This window comes from Cyprinodon variegatus, unplaced genomic scaffold (genome assembly GCF_000732505.1).
Source record: "Cyprinodon variegatus isolate N-32 unplaced genomic scaffold, C_variegatus-1.0 Scaffold1284, whole genome shotgun sequence".
NCBI lineage: Eukaryota > Metazoa > Chordata > Actinopteri > Cyprinodontiformes > Cyprinodontidae > Cyprinodon > Cyprinodon variegatus.
In genome coordinates, this window is record NW_015151737.1 from 6,381 (window position 1) to 17,987 (window position 11,607).

At 38.1% G+C, this 11,607-nt stretch overlaps 1 protein-coding gene across 2 annotated transcripts in view; it reads left to right on the forward strand.

Annotated features, from left to right (window-relative positions):
* The first annotated feature begins 2,030 nt into the window (after positions 1–2,030).
* LOC107102632 (disco-interacting protein 2 homolog C) overlaps positions 2,031–11,607 on the forward strand; it is a 101,952-nt gene continuing 92,375 nt past the window's right edge. For both annotated transcript variants that reach the window (XM_015402011.1, XM_015402012.1), the window contains exons 1-2: positions 2,031–2,140; positions 6,502–6,627. In XM_015402011.1, the coding sequence (XP_015257497.1) occupies positions 2,032–2,140; positions 6,502–6,627 (235 nt within the window). In that variant the 5' untranslated portion in view covers position 2,031. The remainder of the gene's footprint in view (positions 2,141–6,501; positions 6,628–11,607) is intronic.

Genomic DNA, 11,607 nt, shown 5'->3' on the forward strand with positions numbered 1-11,607 from the left:
AAACAAAAGTCTTGTTATGGCTTAGAAAACATTCAAATTGAACCGAGAAACAGGTCCACCCATTGGTAATGGGAAGTCATTGAGGTCGTTGTTGCCCTACAAAACCTGATGCTGGCCCATGCCTCTATAAAGGGAGTCATTAGGGTCTATGTTGAACTGGCTAAACAGTCAAGGTGTTTTGGTCCCCTGCATGGTGATGACGATTGAGATGATAGCGGGAGGAATCAACTCTAACGCTACGTTATAGGTTTTTGAGAGCTCAAACCTGAGTCCACCCCCTCTTTTTAATGTTGGTTTTTCTCTCTCAATATAAATGGCTTCCTTCATGCCCCTTTCAAACCACCATGGTGGTTGGCCATAACAAGGCTTTTGTTTTTACCACTCTGTAAGCCTGGAGCTCAACGCTTCTCCAAATATTTTTAATTGACAAAGCTTTCTGGGTGGAAGTGAAACATCTTGAAGCTAGGAAAAGAAAGTCCAGTGGTTTGTTTTTTAACCTTTTTGGAATGACTATGACCTGGATGGCTGACCCCCAGATTCCACATACTCTGTCAGTGCTCCGCCCCACTCACGTACGTCGTGAGAAGTACTTGTCTGTCATGTTAATCAGTGAGAGCTGTTCCACATCCACCGCTACTCCTCCGCATGTCACCGTCCACATAAGTCTTCTCCGTCTGCCACTGTCGAAATACGGAGCAGAGCTATTTTTGCTCCGCTCTGGTCCGGCCAGGTCAATATCCGCAATTCCAATCACACCAAACAGGAAAAAGAGAAGAAGATCTGATTTGTCAAATTAAAAAATATTAATGACAGATCAGTAACTAAAATGGGAGTATATTTCTTATATATTCCTAAAATCTAAGAGCGTTTAATGAAATGATTGGATGCAGACTTTTGATACTTCATCATACCAGGAAGCAGATTTCTCATCTGCATCAAATTATTTATTTTACACTGAGAGGCTTAAAATTTTAATCAAATCCATTCAATAGAAACTTCTTTTTGCGGGAATGGATGAAGATGCTGAGTTTGGAGGAAGAGAAGAAACAAAGTTCATAAAAAAAAGCAGTTTTGGATGATCCTAGCTATCCCTGTTACAAAAATCTACAACAAAAATAAAATATTTGGACAGAAACTGCACATATACTTGATGCTGATGGGGATTTTTTTGAACGCGTCATATTAAATTAAGCGTTTATTTCCACATGTTTTGCTCCTATGAATTTAATAATAATATCGCGCATGCTCTTCTGGAGCTCAGAGGAAGTCGCATCGGAGCAAGATGGGAGGAACAGTGGAGGCTGTAGGCTTTGCTTTAGGGAGGCGGTCTGGAGCATAGCGGGGCGGATCGGAGGGGGGCGCTGACGGAGGATGTAGGGTTTCAGGGTGAGAATCTTCACCAGTATATTCATTAGAGTTTTAGTGAATTCTGCTGCTATGAATCTTTCCACAAATCCCATTTTAGAATTAACAGATAAAACTCTTCCATCTGTAAAAAGGCTGTTACTATTTCAGTAGGAAAAAAATCATTTTGGCAAAATATCCTGATTATTGGCTGCCTGATATATATCGATCTTTTAGTTCCTAGTATCGATTTTTATTTTAAAGCAAAACATTTTTACCTAAAACTGAGGGAAAATGGGTTATGGAGCCCTTTAGCTGTGGGGCGCAGTGGAAGATGAGGACTAACTACAACCCAAACAACATGGATCCCACAATAACTGAATGATCATCTGATGAGCATATAAAAGGTTTGCCATTTTATCTATACATTTAATTTTGATAGCAGGAAAAATATTGCAATATATGGTGATAATGCAATTACCATTGCAATATCATAATTGCTAACCCTAACCCCAACTTGCAACACCCATGCCAATACTCACCCCTATATTTCACCCAAATCTTGTGTCACCAGCATCAGTCAAAAATTTGAAAATCATTTTTTTTTGTACGTCTGCTCTGCTGTCTTCCACCCCAGTGGTTAATAAAGTGAAGGTGTTTAGTTGACCCACATCTCCTTTTCCAGGAATGGATCCCTCCATGGGCCAGGAGCGGAGAACACCGGTCACCCCTTCCTCGTCCTCCCGCTATAACCGACGGCGGTCCTCAGGCTCCCGGGATGAACGCTACAGATCAGGTAGCGAAACATGTTATGGTTTGTTTCTAATGGTAAACATCTAAGCTGCTGCTGCCTTTAAAATGCAGCATTATTTAATCATCAAACAGATCCACAAACACTTTTTGTTTTTTCCTCCTATGTCAAACTGAAAATGGTGCTTAAAGAAAGCCTCCTATGCATTAATCTGTGTATATAGGTTTTAACTTCTGTCCCAGTGCCCTGTAAATTGAAACATGCTGTTAAATTGATTTGGTCAGATCATAAAAAGTAAATAAAAAAAAATTATAATTTAAATTCGGTCACTTTTCCTTTTCTCCCTCATCTCTCCATCCATCTTTGAGGATTTAGTGGAGCTTTTTACACTGACAGTAGTTACTGGGTTGATTAAAAGGCCCCCTTAAGGACGCTCCGTGGGTACCATGTAGTTCAGTTTGCTTGCTATGGATATCTGCTCCTTGTTGGACCAACAAGCTGTGTTAGCAGTTTCATCCATGCTCTTCCCACTACATGATAATATGCCTTTAGGCAGTGCACTTAACCTCAGGTTGCCTTCATACATTTCTGAAGCACAAACAAAAAAGTTTTTTACTCAAAATGTATTTTATTAAAGATAGTCTCCACATGCAAGGAATCAATAGCCTGACTTTATAGTCATTAGCAAATTTGGACGATCTAAGGACAGAGAGCATCCAGCTCATGATTTCTCCTCTTACAGAAACTTTCAGCGTGAAAAAAAACAACAACAAAAAAAACAGTATATTTATACATTATATAAAGTGGTCACTTTACTAAAATAGGTACACATCAAAAGCCAGACTGAAGAAGAATATATCATATTTTTTTCAATGCATGTGAAAATCGTCGCTGCAGGCTCATCCAGGAGGAGCGTGCCTTTTAAGTCAATGCTTGGATACAATCATCTGGTTTTCCTTGGTAGAAATGTTTAACCATTTGACTGTTGCTTCTGTAAAGTGCCCTGAGATGAAAGGTTAATTGGTGATATTTAAATAAACTGAATTTAATTGAAGAATCATGCATCCTCCGCCAAAAGTGCTCTGTTAAAATTTTTTTCTTTAAACTGTAATAAAACACATCATATTTAATACCCACATTAACCAAAAATGTCAAAATCTGCTGGTAAAACATAATGCATGTTATATTATGGCACATTCCCAATGCTACTGCAGCACAATTACCTAGACTAGCATAGCAACCAGACTGGTCTGTCAACAGGACTGTGACAGAAAATCTGATCATAATCCTGATAATCTGACTATACACATTATGCATTTTTAAGATTACTTTCTCACTTAAAAAATAATCTTTAAATGACTTTTTAATGAAAGGTTGACTTTTTAATGAAAGGTTGACTTTTTAATGACAGGTTGACTTTTTAATGACCTGCACTTTTTACACAAATTCAAAAGTTTTCAATTTGTTAAAACTGACTAAACTGACTCCACAGATTAAGTTTTAAGGTGTAATTTTTAGGCTTAAAACTATCTTGAAAATTATGTTGTGACAATCTCAAAGTTTAAAAAACCATTTGTACACTAAGCTTCATCCATTACTGCTGCAGCAGGTGGAACATGGAAACCTTCAGCCCATTAAAAAGCCTTGGGAAAGCTAGATTAGGTCTATATTAGGGCCAAAGTGAAGCCGTGGAAAGTGAAATGACCTCAGTAAATGTGAACAGGAACGCTACCCGGGCTTCTCAAAAGCTCAAGGCTTTTCAGTGGCAGCGGAAAAGATTTACCTACCAGGGTAGGATACTCAGGTTTAGGGCTGCAACTAATTATATTATAATTTTTTTTATTCGATTAATAATCTGATAGCAAAGCTTCCTTAAAGGTTTTCTTACAAAATTAACCCAGGTGAAAATAAATCTTCAGTTCTGCATAGAACATATTAACAGATGATTGCAAAACATTAATGTATTTTTTTTAACAATTTTGCTATAATTACTACTAAGTGGGTTACTTTCTCAGGTAAAAACATGCTTTAGAGTTGATTAATTGATTACTATATTAGTTGATTATTTCAATAATTGATTAATTAAGGATAAATCTGATGAATTGTTTCAGCTATACTTTGGTTAACTCTCTATTCAGAAAGATGAAAAAAAAAACAAGTAACTTAAAATCATTGTTAGAAGGCTAAGTTCATAGGTTTTATGTGTTTTTTTTTCAAGTTGCCATCATTTTGTTTAAACTCTTATTTAGTTTTATTTTTCTTGAGGTTTTCTTTAAATACTTAGAACAGCATGAAATGTAGGGCATCTAGTTATTTCCAAACCAAATTTTGTGATATGACCATAATATGTTGATAGGATCTTCACAAACGCTATAAACAGCCAGCGTGTTCATAGTCGCAGCTATCTTGTAGATATCACTTACATGTTGATGTACACCATATTTGTATATGTTCATCAGATAGACGCCCATTTGGAAAATTGTTCTTCCTGTGTATTAAACTCTTTTTATCTGTATCGGCTGCACGTTGATATCTTTGCTCATTTTAAAAGCATTTATGCCAACTTCACTAAAATACTTAATATCAGTCCCAGCATCCAATTTGCTGAAAGGAAAATAGCTCCTAAATCTTCTAAAAGTAAGTTTGGCTGTTAAAGATTAAATAGCTGGTTAGTCCTAATTCTGTTAATCTGTTTAATCTGAAATTTGGACTGGTAATAGTTTTTAGTTGGATATATTTAGATCATTTCTTTTTTTTTTTTCTTTTAAACCATTAAAGGGTATTGAAATGTTTCCATTAAACATGTGCTCTAAATGATTTATACCTTTACTGTTGGAGGTCTGGCGGATAATCCCAATTCCACCTGAGAGTATTTTATGGCGGATGTAATTCACCAAAACCAAAAACTTGTAGGGTTTTGGTGAAGTGTTTGAACTTACAGTATATCTTATAAAACTTGTAGATGTGTGGGTTGTGTTAACAGCGATCTTAGAGGAGAAGTAGTTTCTTTTAGGGAGGGTCTTCATTTTTAATCCAGATGCTTCCTGTACTTTTCAAGTAAAATTGTTTAACTGAGTCAACTTATGTTTATGCATTTAGCAGACGCTTTCATCCAAAGCGACTTACAAAGTAGACACAATGCTACAGTTATCATCAATATGAGAAGAAGTTCTCTTGAGGTAAATCTCTAGTCAGAATCAGTGGTGAAAGCACAGAGAGAGAAGTACAGAAAGAGTAGAGAGGTATACAGGTATGGGTAAGATGTGTGTCTTTAAAAGTTTCCTGAAAATAGAAAGGGACGCCGCTGTTCTTGTAGCGCTTAGTAGGTCGTTCCACCATCTTGGAACAACACATGAAAACAGTCTGCATTGTCTTAAGCATGGCTTAGGCACTGATGGACGCCAATCCATTGATGACCAGAGTGACCGAGTTGTGACGCAAGCCTTTGCTGGAGGGTGAGGGGAGCCGTACCATTAAGCACTTTGTAGGCTAACATCAGGAACCCGAATTTGATGCGGGCAGCCAGGGGTAACCAGTGAAGCTCAATGAACAGAGGGTTGGCGTGAGACTCTTGGGGCTGACTGAAGACCAGACAAACCGCCGCCTTCTGGAAGGAAGGGGTTACAGTGGTCAAGATGGGAGATAACCATAGATTGCACCAGGATCTGGGTAGCATGTTGGGTTAGCTATGGACAGATCTTTGTAATGTGTAGTAATGTGAAGCGACTAGATCGAGAAACTGAGGTAACATGATCTTTAAAGCTGGTCATCAATCATGACACCCTAGTTTCTTGCTNCTGGGAAAACAAGTTACACATTCCTCCAGTTTGAAAGATTGATGGCCAAAAACCTGGTGATCTGCAAGTGATTAGGGATGTGTCGTTACAAGTTTGTCATTTCGGAAAAAATACCAGTTTTGTAGCTTTGAGTATTGAATGATATCAATAATGACCTGATGTGATATCAGTGGGAATCATACATAATTGATAACTCATTTTGTAGTGTGGAATGTTAAAAAACGATTTGAAAATTTATAAGATAATGCCAAGATCTACACAACCAAATGCTCTAAGAGATCTATAAAAAGTGAAGTTGATATATATTCATTATCCAAAGCAGCCGCTTTTGTAATATAAATTATTCTTCTAATTTAACTAAAGCCTAACTTACATAGAGATGATTAATAGAACCCAGGGGTTTATAGTCTATTTGATAAAGAGCTAGTTATATCAGAGGCTATTTGCTTTTCATGGGATAAGTTGCTAAAATAATGAGCGCATCACGATATTTAGACATAGTTTTCAGTCAAGGGGGTTTTATTCCACTATTTTAGTTAACGTAGCTTGAATCTTATTTCTTTTATTTCTCACTTAAACTGTACATAATTGTTGTAAATGTGTTTCCAGATGTGCACACGGAGGCCGTCCAGGCTGCACTGGCGAAACATAAAGAAAGAAAAATGGCTGTGCCGATGCCTTCTAAGCGCCGATCACTGGTGGTTCAGACCTCCATGGATGCCTACACACCGCCAGGTAAGGACCGAAGCTCAGAATCACAAAGCTCAGCCCAAATTCTTCATCTTAGCGGCATCTGTCTTTTGACTGGAAGTAAAAACCATCTGGAGCGACTCAAAGATTGTCTGGACTGGAAATGTGTGGGAAGTTAAAGATCAGGGTTATGGTTTGGAGGCCTTTCAACTGCAAATACTTGGAGCTCATCAGCAAAAATAATTCATCAAAATAATAAAAGAAAGTATGCAAACAGCGGGTGATAAGGGGTGAATTTGCTATGATGCTCTTCCATTCATCAATTGGGGCCAAAAATGGCATATTTTCATAAATAAACTATAAATATAATTAGTTCTATTTTTGTTATTTTTTTTTTGTATCTCACTAGATCAACCAATGTACTTCCTTGTTGCAATTTTAAATGTATCTGAATGATGTTCGGCTTGATTATAATGCCAAGGTGGACTAAAATATTCAGATTATTTCTTGCATAATCTCAGCCTAATAGCATATTCTTACAGAGGAATTATCAGGGATTACAGCTCATCAGCCAGTCCAATCCTAATTTTTGTTCAATAGTGTTTCTTCGACAGCATCCAGTTGTAATGGGGGTTATATACGGCTCCAGTTGGTGGGTTTAGTGCTGTGAATGATAGAGTTATAAAAATCCAACATGGCTTCTGTTTTTCCTGCTGCACCTGAAACAGGATCTGACCTGCTGGGTGGTGGAGATCGCAGCGGCCCATGTCTTTATCGTACTGCTGTCGTTTAACGAGTGTCTTAACGAGGCCATTACCTGCCTGGCAGAAGAATCGAGTCTCACACAGCTTTATTAGAAAGGGAATGCCCTCAGCAGGAAGTGGACTACGTTTACTTATTCAAAGCTATAAAAGCCACAGAATAGATGGCCGCTAAAGCAACTTCAGGGTTGTTTCTCTAAAAGACATTAAGCAGCAGAGTTGCCTTTAAAAGCGTCTCCTAATGTTCCACTTTTTAGTAGCATCTTTTTTACTCTTGTTTATCGATAATAAACTGCTTTTACTTGGTGAAGAAAGTTTGAATCAGTGTTTCCCAGAATGTTTGAGCTCCTTAGCTTTCATTAATACTCTAATGGGGTATTTATAAGAAATGCTTTTTGTTTTTCACATCTGAGGATTTCGGAGGTCAGATGGAGACGTCTCCAGAGCCTCAGATCATGTTCGGCCCACATGACTTATACACTAACAACACAATGTAAAAGGAGCAGCACAGTGCAGCTGCCAAATCCAACTACAGTCTTCCTGGATCAGTTAAAAAAAATGTTTTTCTTTCAGGTCCATTCATTCACTCTCTCATGAGGGCTGGAGATGTTTTTTAATTGGCTCTTTATGTCAAGTAGCATTAGTTAGAAAACATTTTTTAAGATGATAAGTGATGTCATAATCAATCAAATTACTTATTTTTCCCACCATTTGTTCTCTTTTTGCTCCATTTGTAGAGGATAACAGTCCTAATTAGAAGCAGATGCTTATTTCTGTATATTAGTGATGATGGTGACACGAGGCCTCATGGGGTACTGAACCACTTGTTTACAAACCAGCACAGCAAACTCACTTGGTAAAGTTTCAGAGTGAATCCTTGAACTTTCCAAAAAACTCCACCCCTACCTTTGAAGGTTGCCCTCGCTGTCTGCAGGCTGGGCGAGGCTATATGTTTATCTGCATGCAAGCATACTCAGGAAGTTTAAGTCCAGGATATGTATGAAGTAGTAAATTAAAGGGTAAGGTGGGTCATCCTCATAAGTGCTGAGACAGACAGGTTTCTTACATAATATGTGCAAATAAGGACATAAATGTGTCACAGCTAACACAGCCAATCCCCTTAATGAAATTCAGCTCATGGGCCTACATGCATTAAAGGAACCAGGGGCAGGAATTGTGAAAGAATACACATGCATGTCCAGTTTTTGTTATTGCTAATGATGAAGCACTAAAATACCAAAAGCAATGAGCCCATCCATCTCTCCTATGTTTTGTATAGGCTTTGTGCTGCATAATACGCTATAAAACGGGCAGAATACCCTGTACAGACCTTTACAGCGTACAGAGGAAGACTTGATTGACATGGTTATTGATGCCGTCTTAAAGGGGAACACAGTTTTCTTTTTTACATTTGGCCCTTGATTTTACGTTACTACATCATGTTCTACTCACCCATATTAGTTTTGTGTCATTTGGAGCCGTTCTAAAGATATTCCGTTAGGTTATATCCAAGTAACGTCTTCCTATGGGCAACGACTTGAAGGCACAAACTAAGCTGTTAATAATTTATTCTTTATTGTACGCCAGCATTCATAACATGTAGGCGAATCACTGTCCCCTAGACATCCGCGGTTATATTTTTTATATTTATATCTTTTAAAAACAAAGAGGCGCGTGTATGACGTCATCGGCGCGCCGGACTGGAGTTGTAACAGGCAGCCCAGACCACAGGCGGCTACGCTCTACCCCTACTATTCATTAGGCTAGCTAATCTGAATCGTTCAATCCCATTTTGAGAGCGAGATCATCTGTGGTAGCAGCACTAGACATCTTCCAGGCATGTGAGGAAAACTAGCAGCAGTTCAGAGGACAGGATGAATGAACGGTAGCCAGCGTGCGCGGATGACGTCATACACGCGCCGCTTTGTTTTTAAAAAATAGAAATATAAAAAATATAACCGTGGATGTCTGGGGGACAGTGATTCGCTTACATGCTATGAATGCTGGTGTACCATAAAGAATAAATTATGAACAGTTTAGTTTGTGCCTTCAAGTCGTTGCCCATAGGAAGACGTTACTTGGATATAACCTAACAGAATATCTTCAGAAAAGCTCCAAATGATGCGCAACTTATATGGGTGAGTAGAACATGATGTAATAACGTAAAATAAAGGGCCCAATGTAAAAAAAACGGTGTTCCCCTTTAAATATGCACGGTGGTCCCATAGCAAACCGTCAGTTAGTAAACAGCAGTACAGCATCACCAGTGCAGTGCTGTGAATATGTCCTGTCTGTGCTTCTGCAGACATGCCTTTAAAGCGACTAAATTTGACCGAAGCGATCAGAAACAGGTCCACATATGAGGAGGAGGGAGGCTGCATGTGCATGGAGATCAAGCCATAAGCACGCAGAGAAGGAATTAGGACTAATGTGTTATATTGGGGGTGGAAGCCTATTTGTGCATGTAAAACATTAAACATGCATGCAAACAGTAGGTTATTAGTGTCTGTATGAAATGCAGCTGCTTGTAGGAGTATTTATTGCATTTGCTCACTTTTGGTAGAATCTTGACACTATACTCTATTTCCTTTAATGCCGATATGCACTGGTAAGAGCCTGTGCAAATCTTTATTCCTCTCTAAATTTTCTACCTCTATCCAGAACCTAACAGCAACTCTCTAACAAACACCCACATTTCGACTGTATAATGAGGCCGTTTAAAAACCTGTCGAAATCTGAATGACTTCCTGAAGTATTAACGTTGTACTGCAGGGTAGTGAGGCCTCAACCTCGTCCCTTTTGGGTCCTCTCCTAAATGAAGCCAGCTTTGATAGTTTTGCAGGAAAGCCCCCTTCATTACTCAACAGATAACAAAGCCTCTGTTCATCTCATAACGTCACCACCCTCCATTAACATCACTGTTTTCAGCAGTTTAGTCTGTAGTTTAATACGCTCATTAGACATTCTGTGGTGCTAGTTTGACTGCTGTTTTATAAATCAAACTGATTAAAAAGTTTAAAAGAATTTTATGTATTTTTGCTCTATTTCCATCTCTGTGTAACAAAGATATTGAGAAATTAAAGTATTTTTATTTCCTTTTACTCATTAAAACCTTCATAAATCCATGTTTGACTTTCTTCAATATTTTCCAGCTTTTCTAAATCTGGGTATTAAAAAGTTCCTTGAACACCCAGAAGGAGAACTTTGTGTATTAATCCACATTTGGTGTTGTCGTGAGTCTGTTATTTTCACAATTAATCCTCTTTTTGCTCTGACTAATCAACTCTAATGTTGTAGAGTGCAGTGCTGTTGCTCTCTGTGGGGCTTTTCTTTCTGTGGACACAAAAAGAGAAATAATCTGACTAAATGGTTGTTAGATAAAAGTTGAAATGGTTCAGGATCATGCAGCCTGTTGTTGGTCCAAGTTCTGCCACCTTATTCCTAATTTGGGTTTATTTTCTTTACAGTACCACGTTGTATTTATCACATGACTGCATGTATTCGCTGATGATGCAGTTCAGATGTTGAGAAAATCCCTCGGCAGCTAATACTTTGCAGATTTTTTTGTTTACCTCAAGGTTAAATGATACAGACAGAATAATCTGATGGTTCCTCTTTAAAAAATCTCCCCAAGTTCTCCAGAATTCTGACCCCTCTTTGCATATTCTCATTGCTTAGCTAAACTTACAGTTTTCTGTAATATTTTGGACCCACAGCATCACAGGTCCTCCACTATGCCTTTCAGTTTTGTTTTGCACCTGATCCACATGCGGGTGTTTTTGTCGTAAAGGTTATCCTTAATGAGCTGTTTTTATTGAGCAACTTTTATAGAGAAAACCATGACACAGCAGTATACAGAAAACAAAACAGATATTATAACTGAATACAAATAAATATAAAGTGAAATGAAACAATAAGAATGACAAACATTCAACTAAAGGCCCGTTTAAAAAGGAAGGTAGGCTGTAAAGCTACTGTGTTTCACAGGCCTGGTGTCTTGGCCTGAACATTTAAATAGTACAAGCTCTATATAAGTACAGACTGTTTAACATTTTATGTAACTTAACTAATTTCTCGATACTTTAAAATGAACTTTTCCTAAAAGTTTTAGAAAGTCTGTTAAATAAGTATTCTCTTTAAAGTGGTGAGTTCAAAATCACTTTTGTATTTATTGCATGTCTACAGACTCTATAATGTATGGAATGTGTCCAGACCCCCCCCCCCCCCAACACACACACACACACACACACACACACACACACAC